Source organism: Psammomys obesus, unplaced genomic scaffold (assembly GCF_907164565.1).
Source record: "Psammomys obesus unplaced genomic scaffold, mPsaObe1.curated_primary_1811, whole genome shotgun sequence".
In the NCBI taxonomy this organism is placed as follows: Eukaryota; Metazoa; Chordata; class Mammalia; order Rodentia; family Muridae; genus Psammomys; species Psammomys obesus.
In genome coordinates this window covers 4,813,453-4,841,066 of record NW_026586662.1, presented here as the reverse complement: position 1 = coordinate 4,841,066, position 27,614 = coordinate 4,813,453, and the positions used below count along the sequence as shown (strand labels likewise).

At 38.8% G+C, this 27,614-nt stretch overlaps 1 protein-coding gene and 1 long non-coding RNA gene across 2 annotated transcripts in view; one reads left to right on the top strand and one right to left on the bottom strand.

The window, feature by feature from the left end:
* The window catches only part of LOC129672830 (uncharacterized), a 65,207-nt gene extending 59,429 nt beyond the window's left edge, over nt 1–5,778 (top strand). Inside the window, exon 3 of the long non-coding RNA XR_008719574.1 lies at nt 5,582–5,778. This is a non-coding gene — a long non-coding RNA (uncharacterized LOC129672830). The remainder of the gene's footprint in view (nt 1–5,581) is intronic.
* A 1,897-nt stretch (nt 5,779–7,675) lies between these two features.
* The window catches only part of Lca5 (lebercilin LCA5), a 56,754-nt gene continuing 36,815 nt past the window's right edge, over nt 7,676–27,614 (bottom strand). Inside the window, exons 3-7 of the mRNA XM_055602455.1 lie at nt 13,389–13,526; nt 12,425–12,521; nt 11,370–11,512; nt 10,290–10,419; nt 7,676–8,581 (exon numbers count right to left, since the gene is read on the bottom strand). Of these exons, the coding sequence (XP_055458430.1) occupies nt 7,686–8,581; nt 10,290–10,419; nt 11,370–11,512; nt 12,425–12,521; nt 13,389–13,526 (1,404 nt within the window). The 3' untranslated portion in view covers nt 7,676–7,685. The remainder of the gene's footprint in view (nt 8,582–10,289; nt 10,420–11,369; nt 11,513–12,424; nt 12,522–13,388; nt 13,527–27,614) is intronic.

Here is a 27,614-nt window from a genome sequence, read left to right as displayed (position 1 = left end):
CACACACACACACACACACACACACACACACACACACACACACACACTTTTAAGATAATTTCTTTCTAGAGAGCATGGTGAGCGGCGCAGGGTCCACTTCTCATCTGCACTCTAGGACCAGATTTGAGTTTGTAAAACACTACGGCCATGGCAGTACTTGAAAGAGCACACCCTTCCCTTTGCCTTTAATACAAAGCGGTTCTCAAACTCCAGCTCTATCAGGATGCCCCGGAGGGAGGGCTCATTCGGATATTGATGCGGTCGGATGAAGTGTCGACACAGTAGGTTGTTAACACAGCTGCCAACAGGTATCTTCGCTTAACTTCCAGGCAGTGTTTCAGTTCTGGGGGGACAAACTTTGACAATTACTGCATGAAGTATAAAGCAGATCTATTTAAATGTCGCTCAGTTTGTTCAGGAGGAAAACAGTGGTGCTGTCCAAAGAAACTATGCCCTGCCTAGGATGAGGCATGCACGGATACTGACAGTAAACTAGACTTGAGGCTCACGGATTTCACTGTTCTAACACAAATGCCCTGGTCAGAACAACACCGTTTTCCTGGTTGCTGCTTTTTGGGCCTAGTCATTCTACATCTCTTTTGTAAATTATTTATTTTTATTTTTTGGTTAAGTAAAATAATATATTCATATGTATTTATTTTATTATAGTTTATTCACTTTGTATCCCAGCTCTAGCCCCCTCCCACATGCTCACCCACTTTCTCCCTCCCTCCCTCATCTCCTCCCATGCCCCTCCCCTAGTCCATCGATAGGGGAGGTCCTCCTCCCTTTCCCTTTGACCCTAGGAAATTATTTATTAAAGTGGCATGTATATTTGTACCCATTATTTGAAGCCCCTTGCCCCACTCCTTAAGAGAGTAAATATTGCCCATAGCACATAGATTAGAAGCACACGATGAAGCTAAATAAGATTTTTAGGAGAAATTCTAAAGGAGGAAAAAGCTAACAAATTTTTGTTTCTAGGCAAACCAGCAGTTTCAAGCATCCATGACTGACTGTATATAATCTCTTGATTTTATATCATGCTAAAAACTGGACATTAACAATGTCCTATTACATGGATTACATGAAAAGTGTAACAGGAAGTGTGGATTTCTTTTAATCACATCACTTAGTGATGACAGACAGCCCTGAAACTCGGGGAATCCCCAACACTATTGGCTGGGTGGCTTTCTCTAGGAACTTCATACTCTGCTTGAGTTTGCCTGTGAGTAGAGCAGTGAAACAAAGTTCCATGCAGACTTGCTTCTCCACAGCCACAGGCTGCTTCTTCACAGACAAAATCTTTCTACGGAGAACTGCAGGCAGCCTCCACATGAGTCGAGAAGAGAGCCATTTCCGTTGAAGATGGCCAAGAACACGCCTATCTTCTTAAATGTCCATACTGACAAGCCTTGGCTGTTTAAAAAATATATTTGGTGATAAATGCTTTGTGTATGAATGTGGTGTGAGAACATTCATGTTTACTGAGTCTCCACAGGTAGCTGTGTGTGTGTTTGTGTGTGCATGTATAAGCAAGAGGTTGACATAAGGTGTCTTCCTTGATCACTCTCTGTCTTCACTACCGAACTGAAGTCTTTCGCCAAACCTGAGCCCCTTCATTCCACTGGGTTAGTCTAGATAGCTAGCTTGACCCCCAGGGGTCTCTTTTCTCCACTTTCAGAGCACAAAGGCGACAGGCAGACAATTGCTTTGCTTTATCCATTTAGTCATCTTCCTAATACAGAGCAGACAATATTGCCCCTCTTACGACATGCCTCATTCAGCTATTTTCTTCTCCTAAAAATATGCCAGGCCAGTTGATTCTTATAATACACATGTACGATCAGTCACATTTCACATGGAAGGAACTTAAGGTCAAATTATTTGATGAAAATTATAATTTGTAAGCAGTCAAGTCTAACCTCTTTCCTGACCTCAAACCCAAATATTTTTCTATCCTGTTTTTACTCATCTCTAATTTTTATTTTGTATTAGGGATAGGCTGAATATATTCACATATGTATAGACATATGCCAAAAATAAACTATTAAAATTTTTAAATGTTTTTAATTTTTTTTGGTTTTTTTAAAATTTTTTAATTTATTACAATTTATTCACTTTGTATCCCAGCTATAGCCCCCTCTCTCATCCTCTCCCATCCCACACTCCCACTGTCTTTCCCTCCCATGACCCTCCTCCAGTCCACTGATAGGGGAGGTCCTCCTCCCTTTTCATCTGACCCTAGCCTATTAGGTCTCACCCAGCTGGCTGCACTGTCTTCCTCTGTGGCCCTCAGGAGGAGGTGATCGAAGAGCCAGCCACTGAGTTCATATCAAAGACAGCCCCTGTTCCCCTTACTAGGGTGCCCACATGGACACTGAGCTGCCATGGGATACATCTGTGCAGGGGTTCTAGGTTATCTCTATGAATAGTCCTTGGCTGGAGTATCAGTCTCAGAGAAGACCCCTGGGCCCAGGTTTCTTGGTTCTTTTACTCTCCTTGTAGAGCTCCTGTCCCCTCCAGGTCTTTCTATCTCCCCCTTCTTTCATAAGATTCCCTGCACTCTGCCTAAAGTTTGGCATTGAGTCTCAGCATCTGCTTTGATACCATGCTGGATAGAGTCTTTCAAAGGCCCTCTGTGGTAGGCTCCTGTACTGTTCCCAGTTTTCTCCCTCTCCCAATGTCTATCCCGTTTGCCTTTCTGAATAAAAACTGAGCACCTTACCCAGGGTCCTCCTTATTGCTTAGCTTCTTTAGGTGTACAGATTTTAGAATGTTCATCCTATATGTCTAATATCCACTTATAAGTGGATATACCATGTGTGTCTTTCTGCTTCCGGGATATCTCACTCAGGATGATCTTTTCTAGTTCCCACCATTTACCTGCAAATTTCATGGTTTCCTTGTTTTTAATAGCTGAGTAGTATTCCATTGTGTAAATGTACCACAATTTCTGTATCCACTCCTCAGTAGAGGGACATCTGGGTTGTTTCCAGGTTCCAGCTATTACAGATAAAGCTGCTACAAACATGGTTGAGCAAATGTCCTTATTGTGTACTTGAGCATATTTTGGATAAATGCCTAGGAGTGGTATAGCTGGATCTTGAGGTAGCACTATTCCTAATTGTCTGAGAAAGCGCCAGGTTGATTTCCAGAGTGGTTGTACAAGTTTACATTCCCACCAGCAGTGGAGAAGGGTTCCCCTTTCTCGACATCCTCTCTAGCATGTGTTGTCACTTGAGTTTTTGATCTTAGCCATTCTGATGGGTGTAAAGTAAAATCTCAGGGTTGTTTTGATTTGCATCTCCCTGATGACTAAGGACACTGAGCATTTCTTTAAGTGTTTCTCTGCATTCTACATTCCTCTACAGAGAATTCTGTTTAGCTCTGTACCCCATTTTTTAATTGGATTACTTGATTTGTTGCTTTTTAACTTCTTGAGTTCTTTATGTATTCTGGATATTAGCCCTCTGTCAGATATAGGGTCGGTGAAGATCCTTTCCCAGCCTGTAGGCTGTCGTTTTGTCCTGATGACAGTGTCCTTTGCTTTACAAAAGCTTTTCTGTTTCATGAGGTCCTATTTATTGATTGTTGATCTTAGAGCCTATGCTGTTGGTGTTCTATAGAGCAACAGTAACAAAAACTGCATGGTACTGACATAGAAACAAACTAGGTGAATTAATGGAATCAAATAGAAGACCCGAAATAAACCCACATACCTATGGACACCTGATCTTTGACAAAGATGCCAAAACCATAAGATGGCAAAAAGATTCAACAAATGGCTGTGGTCTAACTGGATAACTACACGTAGAAAAATGCAAACAGTTCCATGCTTATCACCCTACACAAAACTAAAGTCCAAGAGGATCAAAGATAGCAACATAAAACCAGACACACTAAACCTGTTAGAAGAAAAAGTGAGGAAGAGCTTTGAACTCATTGGCATAAGAGACAACTTCCTGAACAGAACTTTTTTTATTCTTTGAGAATTTAACAATGTATTTTGATCACATTCACCTGCCCCATGTAACTCCTCTTAGATCCACCCCCTTTCATCCTCAGGATTCTTTTGAGCAAAACCAACTCCAGTATGTGTTGCCCATATATTAATGGGTGTTGGTTTGGGCCAGCCACTGGATCTGAGTCAACCTACCAGTGTCAACACTCTTAAAGGGAACTCACTCTCCCCAGCAGCCACCAACTGTCCAAAATTCCTCCATTAGTGGAAGTATGCCTGCCCCATTTCTGACCTTCTTCTGACCAGGATAAAAGCAGTGAGACTACCATTTCCTGTACAGGGCAACAGCACGGAGTGTGAGCATACTGCAGGGTAAACATGGGCCAATGAACCTTCTGCCATCTTGTAGGAATTTTAGGAAAATAGGTGCCAGCTGAAGGGATTATGGAGGTTTGAAGCTACCAACATAATATTCTTACCAAAAGATTACCTGAAAGCAAGACACAGCAAAAGGAACCTGTTTCGTGTAAGCTACTTCTGTAGAGTACTGATGTAGTTTTTCATTTGCTTGTTTGGTTTTACACTGAGTACTGAGTGCCATCCATATACTACCTGTGAAATCTGGGTATGTGGTAACATATATATTTGCCTCAATTCTAAAATGACTGATCAGCAATGACTGATAAAGTAGCAGCTACTCAGGAAAAAGCTCTGTGGGAAATAAACAAGCCAAAGGACACCAAAGTAGGAACTACCATCTCAGGCATTTAAAAAAATATGGCCTCCCCTTTTAATTCCTTTTCTACAACAACAATAAAGCAGCTATCATTTGAGTGCCTGTGGCTCTAAGCATGGTTTTGTATCAGTTCAGTTTTGTAGAGAGACAATGGAGACTCAGAAGTTTCTTAGCTTATTGAGACACACAGACTGTGGCAGAAACAGGGTGTGAATCGTTAGATCATGGGACCATAAGACCCAGCGTTCTCCACACTTTTAATTGCTGTCAAGATTTCCCCTTGCCCCATGTCAAAAGACCTTCCCATGCTCTTTTTCTGCTGTTCTGTAGAAGAGCTCATAGTGCTGAATAAAGGACTAGTAAGTACAGACCCAAGACCAAGTATCTTCACTGTGAATGCTTTATGGTGGGAGCTTAGCAGCCTTATCTGCTTATGGCTTGTAGGCTGTGTGTGTGTGTGCGCGCGTGTGTGTCTGCTCCACTTTTTCAATTATTCCATGAAACTCATAATTAGCTATAATACCAGCTGCTTATCAAGTACTTACAATGTTCTGGGCACTTGACGGAGCATTAACCTCAGTATTTCACTTACTTATACTCACTTTAAAGACCACAGAAGACCATTATGAGCTGAGAAAGCCACAGTCCACAGACAGAAGAAGCCATATGAGGGCAGCGCGTGTAGGGTGATTCTCTACCCTCTCGAGCTATCTCAGTAAGAGAATACTCTTGATTGAGTCTTTAAAATGGACATTAATGTGAGAAGGGTATGTATTGTGGAGCTGAGAAAAGGGGTTTTACAGGTGCTCTCTGTAATGTGAAGACTTTAGAAGTAAAGTCTTTACTTCACATTATTGCTACAGTGCACATTTCTCTTCCAGGTGTCCTTACCAATCAGCGACACCAGCTGAGAACGTGAAATGAAGAGGATGAGCAGGAAATACAGGGTCAGCCAGGAAACAGGCCTGTGTTTACAACTCAACTTACTCCTCCCTGTCTGTACCTTCTCTTTATTGACATGTGAAATATGGGTTGTTGCAATAGCTGTTCAGGCAGAAAATATTAATCAGAATTATCTGATAAGATTTGTGAGTTAGCACAAATTCACATGCTTCAATTAAAACTACTAAACAAAATAAAGGTGAATGATTACGTAAAAACCTTCCAGGTGCCTTTCCTACTGCACATTTCCAAAACATACAGTATCATTCAAATAAAGAGTCTTGATATGTTTTAAATTTTTATTAGTAAGAATTCTGAGTACAAATAAATTTAACTTGACATTTAGAAAAAACTGATTTGTTCTCTAAGTTCTATACATTTTAACATCCAATTTTAATACTAAACATCATAATGCTTTTAAGCTTTTAACTTAATTTAATTTTAATAATTCTTTTTTCATTGGGTTAAATAGATTTTCAGGTAGAAAAAAGGCATAAATCTAATTAAAGTAATGAATAAAAATATTTCTGAAAAAAATTAAAAAACCTTAAAATTAGAATACTTCAGTAGAAAACTTACAGCCACAAATTAACATTACATAATGTTTTATCAAGAACTGTATCACAAATAACATGTTTACATATATTACAATGATTTGCACTATAGTAAGTGCTTATTCACAGAAGATCTAAAATCCTCTTTGGGAAAACTTTTCAATGTTATTTAGCACTTTGAGGAGAGTCTGTTCCCAAAAAATGACAAAAAAAAAAAAACAAAACACCCCAATCCAGATGCCAGGCAGTACAGCTGTGAATGCGGACCTAACCACGTAAGGCTATCATGTATCAGCAAGCAATGTTCATGCGTCAGCATTTAGAAGAACCCAGATCCCATGGAAACTCTTTCCCCAGTCAGTATATGTGCCTCACGTAAGACCCACATCATGAACAAATGGTCACGCTGCTCAGGTCGCTCATGCTACATAGAGTGTTTCTCCTTGGCTGACAGATTACTGTTCCAAAAGACCAGGTCTATTCAGCAGATGCCTCTGCAACTGTCCTTAACTAAGTGGAAAAAAGCCTGTGCCTTTCAACAGGAAACTATTTAGAGTCTACACAGCAGGGCTGGAGCCCCAATTCTGAAAACTTCTACGTGGCGTTGCTGCAACACCAGTCCTGTCAACCCAAGAGTATCTCTCACACTGCTGTCTCCCGGGTTTGAGCACAAGTTCAAATCTTAAAAATACGCATTAGAATTTCCAACATAATTGAGTTGAAAATCATTCTGTGTTGACCTGGCATTTCTTTTACTTCCTGTACCTGGTACGGAATCTTCCACCTGGTCAGCAGAATACAGAGTGTACCGGCGAGGAGAGGGACTAAGAGCAACAATGTCTCCTGGGACCCACTGGGTCCCGCCTGAGTGGCCAGCAGAGCAGAGTGAGTGACTTCAGGACTGTAACTCCTCAGGAGTAGTAAACACCCCAGTCTACACCTCAAATACCCCAAATACCGGGGGGTATTTCCAGACAGAAAGAAAGTCCCAACATCACCACTGACACTCAGGAGTGGCTTGGCTTTGTCACCTCAGACAAGGGCACAGCTCCTAAGTCCCATTGCTGTCACCTGATGTCTTCCCTCCTACTGGTGACCCTTAATTTCCATTTAGCCATCAGTGGGAAAATAATACTTAGGCTCAGTGAGATCTGACCAAAAATAGAGGTAAAAGTAAGAAATGAGGAAGATTCTAGTGAAGCAAAACTTCCCATAGGGCCAGCTCAGTGAAACCTAGCTGTAACAACAGGAGAAAAAGCAAGCAATAACTCTCTTTTTGGTTCATTTCAAAACAAAAAAAGCATTCTTAGCAACATGGCTATGTAGTCTGGCACTACTTGTTTAATTGTGCCATATTTAGTCACTAAATATTATTCCCTAATAAGGCTATTTTACCATTGAAAGTTTAAATGTTTATAATAAATACTGTATTAAAATATTTTAATATTTACAATTGAAAAAAATATATATACTCTGTGTCTGCAGTCAGTCATCTGAGTGTAACCTCTTCAATGTCCTCGTCAACAGAGTCAACAGCCGTGACTGTTGGCTTATTACTTGGGTGCTTCAAGCGGTGTCTATTTGGATTAAAACTTCTTCCTTCACTGAGGAAAAAGTCCTCATCGTCATCATCAAGTTCCCGAACTCTGCTGCTTTTCTCTCCAGAGAGGAAGCGAAGAGGGTCCAAGTCACCTCTGCTGACAGCTGGAAAATGTGGGTCATTGCTCTTGGAGGAAACAGTGGTATTGCTGGGGCTGGCACTGGCGCTGGCGCTGGCACTGGTGCCAAACAGCTGCTCCATCAGGTTCGCTTTTTTCTCTTTTCTTGAAATTAAGTCTACACTGTCTTTACTCAGGCTTTCCAAACTGTTGTTTTGGAAATCTACAAGGTTACCTTTTGGGCCAAATAGATTCGACTTCCCTGATGTTTTTGCAAATGAAGGCACATAGCTACCAAATGCAAACTTATCTAGAAGGCCTGGACTTCGAACCCGTCCTGGACTCCGGCCTGGACTCCGGCCTTCTCCTCTCGGACTTAAAAAACTCATGTCTGGCATATTATGTCCATTAAATGATCTGTCTGAGGACTCGAAGAACATGTTTGGTTTGGGGCTTCTGTCTGGAGAATGCAGTTTTGAATCGAAGTTAGGTAGCAACGGCAAAGAGGTCTGGCTGAGGGTCAAAGGATCTTGGAGTTCTTTGTTGATTTCGTTCAGCTTGGCAAGAAGCATTTCTGTCTTTAGTCTTTCTGCCTCATCAAGTTTATCAAAATTCTCAGTTTGGTAGGATTCCTTTTGGAACCTTCCAGCTTCCAACTCTGGCTTCTCTGCTCTTCCTAGCAAAGATGTCTTACCTTTCAATGGATCAAGTTCTTCTCTTTCCCACTCTGCATAAAATGAAATTTTGAAAAGGAATTTTATAGCAATAAGTATTTGTAAATGGAAAACTCAGCTACCATCTTTTGTAAAAGAAAATCTTTTCATTTACATTTGACATTTGAAGAAAGGTATAATGGAAATAGAAATATTTTATTTCTACACTTGACGCTCTGGATTAGAAAATAACATGAATTGCACTTGAGTCACGCAGCACACTTTTTTCTTCAGTGTATCAGTAGGAAGGTTCTCTATGCGATACTGTACAATTCATGATGTGTGTTGAGGTGGACAGAACAAGGTACTTAAGCATAAATCCTTGGCTGACCTGAGAAAGGAACCCTTACACAGAACTCAAACAGCAAGTATGCTGACTCAACTCAAGAGAAATTCTCAGTTAAATCTAAAATGAAGAGCATTCCATTTTTTAAAAAGGTATGTACTCATCAAAAATATTAATTTCACAGACTAAAGGCCATAAGCAAAATTACTCCAGAGTAAAAAAAAAATGTCCTTAGAGGTGAGAATTAAACAGAATTTATGATCACGCTTTGAGGGAAGAAAATGCTTCTACAATCTCATGTTTACCAACAAAACCACAAGATGGACAACAGACCAGCTAAATGCATCAGAGTTAAAGCTCCTGAACTGTGCAAACTGTGATGGGGAAATATGAGAGAAGGTCTGAGCTTGGAGGAAAAACACAAACACGCCAGATCTTACGGGTACAGATGTAAGGTGCAGAATTCATTTGCAAAGGTTTTGTTGTTTGTGTTTTGGGTTTTGTTTTGGTTTGGTTTTTTTGGCCATTCTTGGCAGTTCTCTTTAATTTTGAAGTCATTTTCAAGTGAAAGAATTAAAACTCTTAAAATACAATTTTAGTACATGGCATATATTCTGATATCATGCTGATATTAGATCATCCTATAAAAAATAGGGGTGGGGAAACAGCCTAAAGGACCAGGCCACTGGGTTTCTGTTATTTTATTCCTTTCTTGTTCCCTAAAATGAACTGACCATAACAGTTTCCCATTCTATGGTTTAACACGTGAAAGCATCTTGCTTGGCCTCTGGCCAACAGTGATACAAATATCATTTCCCATCCAACATGCATATTAACAACTTCAAGCAATGATTAGACCACAATCTTCTGTTCCAGGAATTTCAGCTCAAAACCAACAAACTCAAAAGGCTTCTCTGTATGCAATTACCATGAGCTAATGGCATATAGAAGTCAGTCTGGGACTCCAGTGCCCACACCCCTAGCCTGTCCTATCAAGATAGAATCAAACTGCATTTCCATCTAAACTATGCAATCTGTTTCTATGAACTTATAAACAATGCTATTAAAGATTTGCAATTTAAAATCAAACAAAAATTACAGGAATACTCAGGGCATTGTACACCACTAATCTTTGTGTTTCAACTAATCCAAGACCAAAACAACAAAGGCCTCTCTCGGTTATTTCTCAGGATTTAGTTTCTACACAGGAATAGTGTTCCTCTTTGATTAAGCACTGTTTCATCCAAATTCTCCAGAGTTCATTTATTCATAATTCCCAAGCCCCAGGAGCAACTTTCAGACTTCCTTTTCTTTTGAAACGTCACTCCGTTGTTCTGACTCCCTGTTCCCCACCCTCCGCTGCTGCCTTAGCCTCTTCTTGTCCCCTGCAGCCACCTCCCAGGTAGCGAGTTGTCACTGCTCACACAAACTCTTACCACTCTCCAGCTTCCCGCCCTCCTGCTTTTCAGAGCTCGTGTCCTGATCGTCACTGCTCTTTTCTTCCTTTTTCAAACTGGAATTTCGAATCTCCGCTCCAGGCTCATTTTGCTCTTGATATTCCAAGTACTATCATGCATGTCAAAAATGCGAATTCATATAGAAAGAGGGAAAACAGTCTTTAAACATGGTAGATCATCCATTAAGTGTGATCACCAACTAAGAAATTAATCTAATCTTCATTTAATAAACCAACAAATCACAACTAACCATGTTTTGAAAGATACTTAAAAAGAGAAAGGATTATTTAATTGAGCTAAAATTTTAAAGAAATATATATTAGAACCAATCAATAGAATGAAAATAAAACCAACAGCCAATGTATAAATTGTGAAGAGGTAAGCTGTAAAAGTAGCTTTGGTTTGTGTATTTTTACAACAAAGTCTGATTAATCCAGCTAACCAGAAATGGCTATTAACCAGCTGTGGTAGCCAACTGGGATGATGCTGAATTACAGAACATAGGCACTGACAGTCACATTGAATCTTTCAAATCTACACTATGTGTAACCTCTCTAATTAATTATGCAGCATTTAACTCAAGTAATGTTATAAACTTATTCATTAACCCCCCTGAGGCTCAATCTTCATTGCCAGCTTAGAATCAGTTGCCTAGGAGATACACACCTGAGTATATCCAGACAAACTGAACTGAGGAGGAAGGCCCAAGCTGAATGTGTGGGTGCAGCCTACTGGCTGGGGACTAAAAGAGGAAAGGGACAGGGCCATCTGAGTGGCCACACTCATCTCTGCTTCCTGACTAGATGTAATGTCACCAGCTGTCTCACATCCTCCACTATGATGGAGGACATCTCCTCAAGTCAAGAGCCAGAAGGAGCCCTTTCTTCCTTGGGTTGCAACTTATGAAATATTTGGTCATAGATACAAGAAGGTAACTAGCACACCTCCCCAGAGGATACAGGTCCAGTGAGAGAGCAGTAGGACGTATGTGTGGAACTTCCAACCACATCTGTGAAAACAGCTTTCCAGGAGCTGGACTCTAGTCTGCATTAAACTCACCGAAGAAAGATATTCTGGTCCGTCCCATTTGTTCTCATAACACAGAACTGTTTGTGGTGTTATAGGAAAGTCTTCCAGCTCAAAGTCTTCACTGGTCTGTACTCCTTTTGTACACAGATCTGTGAAGTCACTCTGGCATGATACTACCAAGAAAAACCATAACAAAGCTTTCTAACCCCACTGAACAATGTTGACATATATTCAACTGGCAATACTCATCTAAAGGAGAGCCCACACTTTGTTCATGAACGATCAACTCAAGTTATATGATTTGATGGCAATTATACTATAAATGCTAATCATCTTTTGCAAAGTTAATACTTTAAAGATTCTGTAACTCATAGGAGAATTATGCTTTTGTTTAAGAAAAGTAAAACTGCACAAAAATACAAAGTATAAGTGAAGTGAAATAATATCTGGGATTTGCTTTCAAATACACTAGAAAGTAGAAGTGGATTGAAATAGCAGCAGTAAAGAGTACAACTGTTAAAGCTAGGAACTTAATACTTGGGAATAATTATGTATTTTATGTTTTTAAAATTACAATAAGGTTTTTAATCTTTTATTAAAATTAAGTTTATTTAATGATAACATAAAAGCTGTATATTAACATCCTTTGTGATGCTTCAATACAAGAACATACAGAAGTTTTTAAAAGGCTGTGTAAAACATATCTTTTCAATTGTATAAATCTTTTTTTAATTTATGTGTTTGGTTGTCTGTGTGTCTGTGTGCATGTATGTCTGGGTGCTCAAGGAGTCCAGACTCCCCTGGAACTGAAGTTTCAGTCACTGTGAGGCACCTTGCATGGATACACTGGGAGAACAGCAAGCACTCTTAACCCCCAAGCCATCTTTCCAGCCCCTCAATGTTGTTTTAATGACCTATCCTTAAGAAAAACAAAAGCTGAAAGACTTAGGTTACTAGTAAAGCTGACTTATAAGAAAAAAGATTAAATATATTCTGAGGACCCTCTTCCCCTTCATTCCCTTTACTCTAGAACCCACTGACTAGTAACAGCTCCAGTTTTAGTTTCAGCAATAATCCTACTATACCATTTTTTCTTGAAATAGCTTCTTTTTCTTTTTTTGGAGAGGACTTCGGCAGACGATTAGAGTATATATTTTTTATATCCAGTTCTCTCTCCTTTTCCTGAAAAACCCAATACAAGGAAGGAAGATAATCAGTTTAAGACTCAACGAACCCTCAATGTGTTGACCAATATGTTCTATATCAAACTGAAATATCTCAGTGTCAGCTTTCCACTGTAAATATCAAACTGGAGAAAGAACTATCTCACAGGAGACAAAAGGGAAGGTGAGAGGGAAAAGAAGGAGGCAGGAGGGAATGGGAAAGAAGGAGACGGGAGGAGGAGGAGGGATGCAAATACCACAAGGTCTACCCCCTGCCCACAAAGAGCTAGGAATGCCTCTCTGTCATTCAGGCTTACCAACGGAGACAAAGGTAGCCTCTCTTAAGTATGGGTTTTGAGTTATTGCTGACTTAAAAGTTAGATCATGCTTTTCAACCCAAGAGATCTTCACAATATGGGAATAATGCTTTTTCTCACAACTTGGTGATCACAGAGAAAACTATACAAGATAATGCATAATTCTGTAGAATTCTGAACAAAATTTCAGCCTCTGCATGACCTCCATAAAATGAAAACATCTTTAACACAATTAACTAAGGTGAATTGCGTTTCCTCTAAACAGAATGCACTTTAAAAGCAAGCCCTCCTGGGGTCATGCGAAGAGTACTGGACCATTCAAGAGTGTGGCGACACACTCTTGCCCATGGTTCTGATCTACTCTAACTTGTTTCCTTTGCATTGTTCCTATTGGCATATACAGTACTTCGTCAGAGCAATTATATTAGCAATGCTGTCCTTTCTGAGTAACATATAATAGCAGAATTTTGTAGATTGCATGGTAGAGTGACTGATTTTTTTTTAAGTACTAGGTTTTGCTGTGGTTTATGTGACAGAAGAAACAATGCAGTCTAAGAGGACATGCTTACCTTTAGCTTGTGACCGAGCCGCTGTACCTCCTTCTGGAGAAGTTTATTTTCATCATGAGCCTCAAATGCCCTTTTCCTTTCAGCAAGCAACTGCCGCTGGAAACTGTTAGTGCTCAGCTCCAGGTTTTTCGATAGCTCCTTTGTGTGACAACAGCAAAACCAAGAGTAAAATGCAGGACTTACTTGTAGCACTGACAAAACTTACAGACCAGGCTAAGCTCAGTATCAGGAACCAGGCTCACTAACAACTAAGAACACCTCACTTGGTGATCCCTCCTTGCTTTTCCTGATGGTGGGTGATCAACCCTTACACATCTGCCTGCAGCATAGTCTCCTGAGGGAGCAGAAGACACAAATGCTGAAGCAGGGGCCTCCAGAAATCCCTGCAGGCTGGGAAGCAAATACCACGGTAGATAATAGCAAGCAACACAGATGCATAACGGGCACTGGAACACTCGCTCAGGAAACTAGCTGTTCCCGTGGTCTCTGAACATGTCTCATCAAGGTTATGAAGAATTCAGATTAAAATACTGTATTTTAAAATAAGATGTTTTTGGCCTACCATCTAGATGAAAATAAAAAGTCTTATAAGCAAAATATAAAATCACATATGAAAAAGGAAGTTAAAAAGCAGTTTTAATCTCACTGCTCAGCAACCACCCTTGCCAACATCTCACAGAGCACAACCTGAGACTTCTATGTGGGTTTTTTCCCTCACTATCATAAAAACCTAAAGTCACAGATTTTAGTACCACAATCCTTTAAAATAGAACCACATTCCACTTTGTAAATCAGCGTAATTTATTTAACCAGATTCTGCTGTCCCAGTTTTTCTGTGCTTCCAGTTTTTCCCATGGTGAATATCCCAGAATAAATAACTTCAAACATAAATTATTTCCCCAGGGCAATGTTAAAAAATGAAGTTTCCTAGATCTAACTGAAATTAAGAGATTCTGTCTTTGAAAGAAACAAAGTAATTAAAAAGCCACTTTGGGGCAAACAACTTATCTGATTTATAATCAACATATCAACATGCACGATATATATATATATATATATATATATATATATATATATATACACACATGTATATGTATGTGTATTCAGTAATAAGAAACCAAACAGCTCAGTGAAAAGTAGAGAAAATATTTAACAGGTAATTTACCAAAGAAGACAGAGACAAATAAGTACCAAACATGAGGCTCCAGAACTGTTAGCTGTGGAGAAAATGGAAACTAAAGCACAATGAAGAAATATCACCTATCTGTTAGAATGCCTAAAATAGGAAGCTCAAGTGACAATGCCTCACAGGGATGAACAGCTATCAATATTCAATGCCCTGAGCGGGAATGCACAGTGTGCAACGGAACCTGGGTTTTCGAGGCAAAAGTAAGGCGCTCTGGGAGCCCCAACCAGATGGCATGGCTCGGTGACTTTCCTCAATGTGTCAACTAAGGAGTTAGTGATGAAAAGCAGAGAAAAACAGTTTATTCAACGTGACTACACTAGGAAGAACACCTGGCCAAGTAGACATCACGGAACCCCAGACTGATCTACATGACATAATATCACCCAATCAATATCCCGCTAAGAATAGATGAACTTGGTTTGATGACAATGATATATCAGAGAAATGCAAAATTAAGGATGCTCTAACCTGAGCTTGGTGATTTATGCCTATGATCGCAGATATGGGGAGGCTGAAGTAGCAGGAGCCTGAACTGGAAGGCAGCCTGGGTTACATGGTAAGAGGCTCCCCAAAAATCCAGCTCGTAACAACAACAAGTACATGATACTAAGTTAAAACATTGTATAGAAGACCCACACAGATCAGCACCATATTTACTGCAGGCTGGATCCTGTCCTGTAGGAGGCTAGTACTAAAAAAACACTGAGTCAACAGGAAAAAACCCACTAGGGACAGTGGAATAAAAGGAATTGTTATATATGTAAATCACAATACTGATATATTTAGGGTCAAGGGGCATGATATATGTAATTTCTCCTCAGAAAGTTAATCTATGTGTCTGCACGTGACACAGATTGAACATGGAATCCTATGACTGCATAATATAAACCAAACATGTTAAATGTTTACAATAGGTAAGTTGGTAAAGTATTTAGTATTCATTGTAGCACTTTAGATTTGCAACTCTATTTAAGCTTAAAATATTTCTATAAAATAGGTAGCAAAAAAACAACAACAACAAAAACAAACAAACAAACAAAAAATCCTATATCTCTTGAATATTTTGAGGCAAATTAGGACATCATTAATCTAAAGAGAGAAAACATACCACAGGCAAAATTGGATAAAATATGCTCAAGTTCCAAATGACAGTGCTGAACAGCAAGAACCGAAGTTAGACCTGTGAAAATGAACACTCAGAATAGAGACAAAATATTTTCAGAAAAGATGAAAATATTTGCAAGTCAAAAGTCCTTACTAAAAGAAAATGTTTCAGTAGGAAAGAATATGAATCCTGAAGGAAGGAATCAATACTGAGCAATAGTGATAAGCACAGAACAATGCCAAACCTAGCAACTCTCAGGAGTCACCTTAAAATGAGGCCTACTGTCTGAAGTTGTATACTCAAGATTTTGGAAGCTCTGCATACCTCAATTTCTCTGACTCCACAGACATTGCCAGAGATTGACAAACATTTAGGCCAAGGATAACAGAAGAAACCATTTCAAAAAACAAAACAAAACAACCAAAAACCTCCAAATTCTACCTCACAAATGTCCCAAGAACTGGTAACCTCCCCTCACAGATGCACAGATCTACTTACTTAAGTGGAAAGTTCAAGCCTCAGCAAAGGAGAAGTGCAAAGCCAAAGCATCAGGGAAGCTGCAGCCAGAACTCTGGGGCAAACACAGAGAGCGACTGTGCTGAAGATGAGATGGAGCTTCCAGGTGAGACAACAGCAGGCCAGGGCACATGGGATCAACCAGGGCCCATGTAACGATGCTCAGAAATTTCTTGTCTGTTGATCAGGACATCGATTCCACTGACCACAATACTGATAAGCTATAGGACATGCTCAAGAAGCCAAACCTGAGAATCCATGGCTAGAAAGGGCTGAAATACAAACTACAGATGCAGAAAACATAGTCACTGAAATTACAGTTTGAAAATGTTCTCCACATCAAGGGGGAATAATAGACATCTAAGTACAAGAGGCATTAAGAATTCCAAATAGACATTTTCAGGCACATAGGTACCATGCCAACAAAGAACATCAGACCTCCCTGTAGAAAGCCCAAATATCCCCAGAACATGGACTGTTACACACCCGCTTATTAAGATTATTATACAGATCAACGTTCTCCTTTAATATAAAGGAGATGCTTTCCAAGATAAGCACAAACTAAAACAATTCATGACTACTAAACCAGTATTACAGGAAATATTTTACAATAGATATAGATGAAAAGTGTGAGAATAAGAAAGGAATCAGGGATATTTAACTCAGTATTTGGCAAATTCCTACAATAAATAAAGAAGAGAGAAAAGAACAAAAAGTACACAAATAAACCACAGGGCAAAAAGCCAACAAAATTACAGGAATAGCAAATTATTCTCAATATTGATCCTGAACCTAAGTAAGTGGTTGTTAACTCTCCAATTAAAAACTGCAATCTCGTTTACAAGATGACAAAGTCCAACTTCACTGGCAAAGATACACACATTGAAGCAGAAAGGCTGGAAAGGGACTTACCAAGCACACAAACGCTGTAAACAAGCAGGAACAGGTGGCATGATATATGATAAAACAGACTTCAAACCAGAATTAGAGATGATGAAGAAGAGCATATCCAAAAACAAAAGGAAGCATTCATCAAGAGGATGCAATGGTTTTAAATATATATGTACCACACACTGTTACACTCAAATTCTTAAACACATAATACAGGTACAGATAAAACAATGGAGATCTCAACATGCCAACTCTTACAGGTAAACATGCCATCAAGACAAGGAAAAACTTTAAAGTTAAGATGGATCATAGGGAACAGACCTAAGAGACATGTTTGGAATACACGTAACAACTATGAATACTTTCTTCTCACAGCTCATGGAGCAGGCTCCAAAACAGAGCAATTTCAAGCCATAAAATAAATATTATCAAATATCAGAAATTGAACTATTTTCTAATAAAATTATAAATCAATAAACCACAGAGGAAAGAAAGTGTGGAAATAGGCGGAAGGGACTGGAGGGAGACGGTAGAAGGTAGACATATCAGGAGGCACTGCATACATGAATGAAACTTTCAAAGAGTAATTTAAAAACACATCTAAAGGGGAAAAAAAAGACATGCAGATACATGCAGACTGAGTAGGAAACTGCTGAACAATCAAGGAGTGATTGAAGAAATCAGGGGGGAAATGCTTAGAAGCAAATGAAAGTGAAAACACAACTTACCAAGTAGTTCTACGAGGAATGTTTACTGCGATATATGCCTACATTTAAAGAACCAGAGAGATCTCAAATAAATAACCTACCGATGTACATCAAGGCCTCAGAAAAACAAGAGCAATCCAAACCACACATTAGTAGATGGGAAAAAAAACAGTAAAGATCAGAGAAAAAAAGAAACGAACACAAGAAAACAATAGTAGCCAGGTGGTAGTGGTGCACGCCTTTAATACCAGCACCTGGGAGGCAGAGGCAAGTGAATCTCTGAGTTCAGGGCCACCCTGATCTACAGATCAAGACCCTAGACAGCAAGGGCTACACACACACAAACACACGTCTCAAAAACAAAACAAAACAAAACAAAAAAAAACAAAAGAGAATATTAAAGAAACAAAGCATACAGTAAAGCAAAGTTAACTGTCTGAAAAGATAAACATTATCAATAATATGAAAAAAATAAACAGTTCAATGTCTAGACTCCTAAGATCTACCAGAATTAAATTAAAATGATACAAACAATGTAAACAGATCCAGAAGAAACAGTAAGGTTGAAGCAATAATGAAGTATCTCCAAATAAAGACAAGCCAGTGTTGATGGAGTCACTGCTAAGCCTAGTAACTTTCCCATTTCCTGTAACAACACACTTGACAAAAACAACTTAACAAGGGAGTGCTTAAACTCACAAAAGAGCCACGTGCTGCCTGAGTGAACTGTGGCACTATTCCTAACAGTAAGAATGCGCCTAGGTGCTCATCAACAGATAAAAATATAAAGGAAACAACGCACACGCACACATACCATATACACATTTAATACCATGTACATATATACACACATATACACCTACGTATAAATGTATATACACATATGTGCATACCATGTATTCACACACACATGCTATATTCACACATACCATATGCACACATAATACCATGTACATACATATACACATACCATATACAAATGTAACACCATATACATACATATACGCATATCACATACATGCATACCATATACATACACACATACCATGTACATTCATACACATACCATATACATACATAAACACATACCATATATATATATATATACATGCACATACCATTTGCACACATACACATATTATTTAGCTGATAAGAATAAAGTCCTGTCATTTTCAGAAAATTTAATGGAATTGGAAGTCATCATTTCTGCAAAATAAGCCAGACACAGGAAAACAAGTATCACACACTCCCATATGCAGAAACAAAAACCCATCATCCTAAAAACAGAATAGTGATCACTAGGGCCTGGGGAGGGTATGGAGGCAGGAAAGAGTGAAAGAAGGGTATATGACTATAAAGATCCATGTCAGATGCCTATATGTATAGAATACCACTAACATGTGCATTGATATGTACTAATAAAAGTGATGTTAACTTAATGATGGAAAGATAAAACCTGAGATGAAATGAACAAATATAAACTACTCCATAGAACTGAAAATTAAATACAAGCCATGAGCCTGTAAGTGTTAAGTGACACGCATAATCAGGAGAAAGAGGAAGACAAATACTAACTTAGAAATAAGCACTCAATCCAGAGGCTTGAGAGGTGAAATGTGTAGGAGAGATAAAAAGGAGAGAAAGCCTTACACACCATTCTAGAAGAGGATCTTATAGCTTCGAGTTTTATAAACTGCACGAGGCCAGCTTATAATAAAATAAAATTATATGTGAAGATGGATGTAAAATTCTCCAATATTAACATAAAGAACTAAGCAATATGTGAGACTGCACCAAGCAAAGCAGCACTAACCCCTAATGCATCTAAACAGATGTAAACATGTCACATTAATGAAACAAGAATGCATTAATCATTCTGGTGTCGCAAAGGCAGGCATCCAAGCACCCGTTGAGATGCAGTTTATCATTTAAAACAAACCCCAGCAGCGTGTTTCCTGTTATGTATAATTTTCACTCACAGAGAAAGATCCAAACGGATGCTAAAAGTTGTGATCTCTAGATAGCAAGACTATTTCATCTTCAGAGATTTTCCCTCTTTTTAAAAATGAAAATGGAAAATTAAAAGACTGATTCTAAAAGACGTGTTTGAAAATAAGATGGCTGGGAAGAAGACACTCCTCATAGCTTCAGTGGAGTAAATCCTGAGGATGGAGGCCACAAGGAACTTTATTAACATTTTCTTATTTTGTTTTCAAAATAAGACCAAAGGCAAAAACAGAAATCAAGTAAGAACATGAACGTTTTAGATATTCTCTTATGTTGTACAATATTACATAAGAAAAATGCTTTTAGAAATTCCATGGAAAAGCAACTTAGAATAGCATCTTTGGCTGGTAGGTCTATGGAGACTTTCCCCACTACTTTACAATAAATTTCAAAGTGTTTTTAAATAAATATTTTAATAAAACAAAAAAATTAAACATTTAACACTTCACAAAGTGAAGTATGTCAGAATCCTAACTCATTCCAGAGTCAGACTAGGGGTGATCAGGGCTCAACACCTGTGCAACAAACTCAAAGCTGCTGATTTACTTTCATTTATTCATTCTTCCTTAATAAGGAGGAATATTGTTAGACACCAACTGAATATCACTGGGAATATTATTAAACCAACATTTGTTTAAATGGGTCTGTTCACGTTGTCTTGACCACTACTCAGTGTTGCTGGCAGCTCAGTTCTGAAGACTGCAGCCTTGTGGAGGCAGGAGCCTGACACCTCGCCAGCCCACCTTACAGGCTGCCACAGAAGAGTCTGGCAGACAACAGGCAAATTTCAATGATTCTTCCTTACAGATGAATGGAAACCAGTTTCTATGAAGAGTCATCAGGCTTGTATTGCTCCAAGAACACACACACACACACCAACAACAACAAAAAAAACAAACAACAAAAAAAAGTGTTCTCCTCTTCCATGCCACAGCCCTTTGAGTAATGAAGTGACATTTTCCCTTAGTCTGATCCATGCCTCCATATTTATTTCATTTCTTTTAAGATATTTTACTGCATTTGTGTGTGTGCATGTGTTGTGTGTGTATGTATGGTGTGTATGTATGTGTGCGTGTACATGCACCTGTGCCACAGAGCACATATGTAGGTCAGAGGCAATCTGTGGGAGTCAGTTCTCCCCTCCCACCATATGTGGCCCTGGGATTGAACTCAGGTCATCAGACTTGGCTGCAAACACCTTTAATCTGCTGAGTCATCCCAAAGACTGGCTCTGTTTCAGCATGTCTTACATGACAGGTTTGTTTCTGTTTTTAACTTCCTAGCTATCATGTTTGCTCTCTATATTTTGTACATGTTATTATAAATAATATCAGCAGTAAATTAGATTTAGCAATACCTCTTACCCCATGGTAATTACCATCACTGAATAACTCTTTCCTTTTTGGCACTTTAAGCAGCAATACATACTAAAATATGTTCTTAATTAGAACCTGAACTATTCAGCCAGAGGTTCCACAACAGATACCCACACAGTTAATTTTATTTTTTTTTAATGAAAAGTTAATAGTTAATAAAGTTGCAATTTTTTGAAGGCAAATTTTGGTTCTAGAGATATATTTCATTTTGATCTCATCAGCATGAAACTACTCATCCTTCACATTTCTGGACCTGTCACAAATGCCTTATGAATCCGTCCATTCACTTATTCTTTCCAGAAACATTAGTTACACTCCATACAGCATATCAAATACTGTGAGCACAAAACCAAAGTAGGCTGTTTCCAGACCCTTAGGAATCCTGTCAGCTGAAAGCTAAAGGACAACGCCTAACATCACATCCAAAGCACCACCTAGAAACATCATCATGTTCACAGTGGCTTCTGTGCAGCAAACATGGTAGAGTCAAAGACCCACGAGTAAAGCTTTCTAACTGGTGTTTATTTTCAGTTGGTGTTTCTTCAGTGAAACAAGAAAAAAAGGGATGAGAGAATGGCTCAGTCTGGACAGTGCTCGCTGCATAAGCATGAAGACCTGAATTTGAATCCCCAGCACCCAAAATACACTTCTCAATGTAAACTTACACAACCACTCTGGAAATCAGTCTGGTGCTTTCTCAGACAATTTCTCAAGATCCAGCCATACCACTCCTAGGCATATATCCAAAATATGCTCAAGTACACAACAAGGACATTTGCTCAACCATGTTCATAGCAGCTTTATTCATAATAGCCAGAACCTGGAAACAACTCAGATGTCCCTCAACGGAGGAATGGATACATAAATTGTGGTATTTTTACACAATGGAATACTACTCAGCAATTAAAAACAAGGAAATCATGAAACTTGCAGGCAAATGGTGGGAACTAGAAAAGATCATCCTGAGTGAGATATCCCAGAAATAGAAAGACACACATGGTATATAACCACTGTTAAGTGGATATTAGACATATAACATAGACTTTCAACCTAAATTAATCAAAAAAGATGAGGAGGGGCACTTCATTCTCATCAAAGGAAAAATCCAACATGAGGACATCACAATCCTGAACATTTATGCTCCAAATACAAGAGCACCTGCATCTGTAAATGAAACATTATTAAAGCTTAAATCACACATCGATCTCAATACCTTAATAGTGGCAGAGTTCAACACTCCACTCGCACCAAGGGACAGATCATCTAGACAGAAGCTAAATAGGGAAATAATGACATGTACAGAGTGTCCTACATCAAATGGACCTAATAGATGTCTACAGAACTTTTTACCCACACTCAAAAGATTAGACCTTCTTTTCTGCACCTCATGGAGCCTTCTCAAAAACTGACCATATAGTCAGGCACAAAGCAAGTCTCAACAGAAAAAAGACTGAAATAATCCCTTGTATCCTATCAGACCACCATGGACTAAAACTAGACCACTACAACAACAGAAATAACAAAAAGCCTACATACACATGGAAACTAAACAACTCTCTACTCAATGACAGCTTGGTCAGGGAAGAAATAAAAAAAAGAAGTTAGAGACTTCCTAAAATTCAATGAAAATGAAGACACAACTTAGCCAAACTTATGGGACACAATGAAAGCAGTGCTAAGAGGAAAGTTCCTAGTACTAAGTGCCTCCAGAAAGAAGTTTGAGACATCTCATACAAGCAACTTAACAGCACACCTAAAAGCCCTAGGAAAAAAAGAACCAGACACATCTAAAAGGAATAGATGATTGGAAATAATGAAACTCACAGCTGAAATCAATGAATTAGAAACAATGAAAACAATCCAAAAAATCAATGAGACCAAGAGCTGGTTGAGAAAAATCAACAAGACAAACCCTTAGCCAAACTAACTAAAAGGCAGAGAGAAACTATCCAAAGCAGCAAAATCAGAAATGAAAAGGGGGACATAACAACAGACACTGAGGAAATCCAAACAATCATTAGGTCTTACTACAAAAGCCTATATGCCACAAAATTTGAAAATCTAGTTGAAAGGGACAATTTTCTTGATAGATTCCATTTACCAAAATTAAATCAAGACCAGATAAATAGATTAAATAGTCCTATATCCCCCAAGGAAATAGTCTCCCTTCCAAAAAAATAGTCTCCCTTCCAAAAAAAGCTCAGGGCCAAATGGTTTCAGTACAGAATTCTACCAGACCTTCAAAGAGCTAACTCCAATTGTCTTCAAACTAGTCCACAAAATAGAAACAGAAGGAACATTACCAAACTCATTCTATGAAGCCACAATCACCTTGGTACCTAAACCTCACAAAGACCCAACAAAGAAAGACAACTTCAGACCTATCTCTTTTATGAACATTGATGCAAAAATACTCAATAAAATACATGCAAACTGCATCCAAGAACACATAAATGACATGATTCACCATGAACAAGCAGGCTTTATCCCAGGCATGCAGGGGTGGTTCAATATATGGAAATCCACCAATGTAATCCACCATATAAGCAAAATGAAGGAGAAAAACCACATGATAATCTCCTTAGATGCTGAAAAAGCATTTGACAAAATCCAACACACATTCATGTTTAAAGTCTTAAAGAGATCAGGGATACAAGGCACATACCTAAACATAGTAAAGACGATATACTGCAAGCCTATAGCCAACATCAAACTCAATGAAGAGAAACTTAAATCAATCCCACTGAAATCAGGAACAAGGCAAGGCTGCCTACTCTCTCTTTAACATAGTACTTGAGGTCCTAACTAGAGTAAAAGGACAACTAAAGGAGATGAAGGGGATTCAAACTGGAAAGGAAGAAATCTAAGTATCACTATTTGAAGATGACATGATAGTATACATGAGTGACCCCAAAAACTCAACCAGAGAACTCCTTCAGCTGATAAATACCTTCAGCCAAGTGGCTGGATACAAAATTAACTCAAAAAAATCAGTAGCCCTCCTGTATATGAAAGACAAAAGGGCTGAGAAAGAAACTAGGGGAAACTACACCCTTCAGAATGGCCACAAAGTACCTTGGAGTGACTCTAATCAAGCAAGTGAAAGACCTGTTTGGAAAAAATACACAAATAAACAAACAAACAACAACAACAAAAAAAAACCTTCAACTCTCTGAAGAAAGAAACTGAAGACATCAGAAGATGGAAAGATCTCCCGTGCTCATGGATCAGTAGGATTAACAGAGTGAAATGGCCATCCTGCCAAAAGCAATCTACAGATTTAATGCAATTCCCATCAAATTACCAACACAATTCTTTACAGACCTTGAAAGAAAAATCCTCAACTTCATACGGAAAAACGAGAAATCCAGAATTGCTAAAACAATCCTCTACAATAAAAGATCTTCTGGAGGTATCTCCATCCCTGATCTTAAGCTGTACTATAGAGCAACAGTTATAAAAACTGCATGGTACTGGCATAGAAACAGAACGGTGGATCAATGGAACTAAATAGAAGACCCAGAAATAAACCCACATACTTATGGACATCTGATCTTTGTTAATCCTACTGATCCATGAGCACGGGAGATCTTTCCATCTTCTGATGTCTTCAGTTTCTTTCTTCAGAGAGTTGAAGTTTTTTGTTGTTGTTGTTGTTTGTTTGTTTGTTTGTTTGTGTATTTTTTCCAAACAGGTCATATGGAAAAACAAAAATAACCCAGAATTGCTAAAACAATCCTGTACAACAACAGATCTTCTGGAGATATCTCCATCTGAAGCTGTACTTCAGAGCAATAGTAATAAAAACTGCATGATACCGGCATAGAAACAGAATGTTGGATTAATGGAACCAAATAGAAGACTCAGAAATAAACCCACACACCTATGGATACTTGATTTTTGAAAAAGTCAAAACCCATCAATGGAAAAAAGACAGCATCTTCAACAAATGGTGCTGGTCTAATGATATTTACATGTAGAAAAATGCAAATAGATCCATACTTATCACCCTGCACAAAACTAAAGTCCAAGTGGATCAAAGACCTCAACATAAAACCAGACGCACCAATCTTTTAGAAGAAAAAGTGGGAAGAGCCTTGAACTCACTGGCACATGAGACAACTTCCTGAACAGAACTCCAGCAGCACAGGCTCTAAGACCAATCAATAAATGGGAACTCATGAAACTGAAAAGCTTCTATAAAGCAAAAGACACTGTCATCAGAAAAAAAAAATGACAGCCTACAGATTGGGAAATAATCTTCACCAACCCTATATCCAACAGAGGGCTAATATCCAGAATATATAAAGAACTCGAGAAATTAAACAACAGGACTGGAGAGATGGCTCAGTGGTTAAGAGCACTGACTGCTTTTCCAGATGTCCTGAGTTCAATTCCCAGCAACCACATGGTGGCTCATGACCATCTGTAATGGAATCTGATTTCCTCTTCTGGTGTGTGTGAAAACAGCATTCATATACATAAAATAAATAAACCTTAAAAAAAAGAAGTTAAATAGCAACAAATCAAGTAATCCAATTAAAAAATGAGGTAGAGCTAAACAGAGAATTCTCAATAGAAGACTATCGAATGGCAGAGAACTACTTAAAGAAATGCTCAATGTCCTTAGTCATCAAGGAAATGCAAATCAAAAAGACCCTGAGATTTTACCTTACACCCATCAAAATGGCTAAGATCAAAAATTCAAGTAATAACGCATGCTGGAGAAGATGTGAAGAAAGGAGAACCTTCTTCCATTGCTGGTGTGAATGTAAACTGGTACAACCACTTTGGAAATCAATCTGGAGCTTTCTCAGAAATTAGCAATAGTGCTCCCTCAAGATCCAGCTATACCACCCCTAGGCATATATCCAAAAGAGCTCAACTACACAACAAGGACATTTGCTTAACCATATTTGTAGCAGCTCTATTCATAGTAGCCAGAAACTGGAACAACTCAGATGTCGTTCACCTGAGGAATGGACACAGAAATTGTGGTACATTTACACAATGAATTACTATTCAACTATTAAAAACAAAGAAATCATGAAATTTGCAGGCAAATGATGAGAACTAGAAAAGATCATTCTGAGTGAGGTATCCTGGAAGCAGAAAGATACACATGGTATATAATCACTGGTAAGTGGATATTAGACATAAAACATAGGATAAACATACTAAAATCTGTATACTTTTTTTTTTTTATTGAATCCTTTCTTTTTTTTTTTTTTTTTTTTTCTTTTTTTATTTTTTCTTTTTAGTTACATTTTGTTAACTCTGTGTCCCAGCTGTATCCCGCTCCCTCATTCCCTCCCCAACCCCACACTCCCTCCCTGGTCTCCTCCCTGCCCCTTTCCAAGTCCCCTGATAGGGGAGGACCTCCTCCCCTTTCATCTGTCCCTGTTTTATCAGGTATCTTCAGGGCTGGCTGCAAAGTCCTCCTCTGTGGCCTAACAGACTGCTCCTCCCCTGGGGGGAGGTGTCAAACAGCCTGCCCTTGAGATCCTGTTAGAAATAGTCCGTGTCCCCCTTACTTTGGAAAACTACTTGGTTACTGAGCTACCACAGGCCACATCCGAGCAGAAGTTCTAGGTTATATCCATAGATGGTCCTTGGTTGAGTTTCAGTCTCAGAAAAGACCCTGTGCCCAGATATATTTGGTCCTTGTAGAGCTCCTATCCTTTCCATATCATACTAACTTCCCTTCTTTCATATGATTCCCTGCACTCTGCCGAGGGTTTGGTTATGAGTCTTAGTGTCTGCTTTGAAACACTGCTAGGTAGAGTCTTTCAGATGCCTTTTGTGGTAGACTCCTGTCATAAGTTCAATGCACATCCCATTTGTCTTTCTAAATGAGGATTAATCACCTTCGCCTGTGTCCACTTTCTTGATTATCTTCTTTAGGTGTGTAGATTTCATTATGTTTATCATATCTTGTAGGTCTATATAAGCGAGTATATACCAAGTTTGTCTTTCTCCTTCTGGGATACTTCACTCAGAATGATCTTTTCTAGATCCCACCACTTGCCTGCAAATTTCATGATTTCCTCCTTTTTGATTGCTGAGTAGTATTCCATTGTGTAAAAATACCACAATTTCTGTATCCATTCCTCCATTGATGGACATCTGGGTTGTTTCCAAGTTCTGGCTATTACAAATAAAGCTGCTACGAACATGGTTGAACAAATGTCCTTGTTGTGTACTTGAGCAAATTTTGGGTATATACCTAGGAGTGGTATAGCTGGGTCTTGAGGTAGCACTACTCCTAGTTGTCTGAGAAAGCGCCAGATTGACTTCCAGAGTGGTTGAACCAGTTTACATTCCCACCAGCAATGGAGGAGGGTTCCCTTTTCTCCACAACCTCTCCAGCATGTGCTATCACTTGAGTTTTTCATCTTGGCCATTCTGATGGGTGTAAGGTGAAATCTCAGGGTC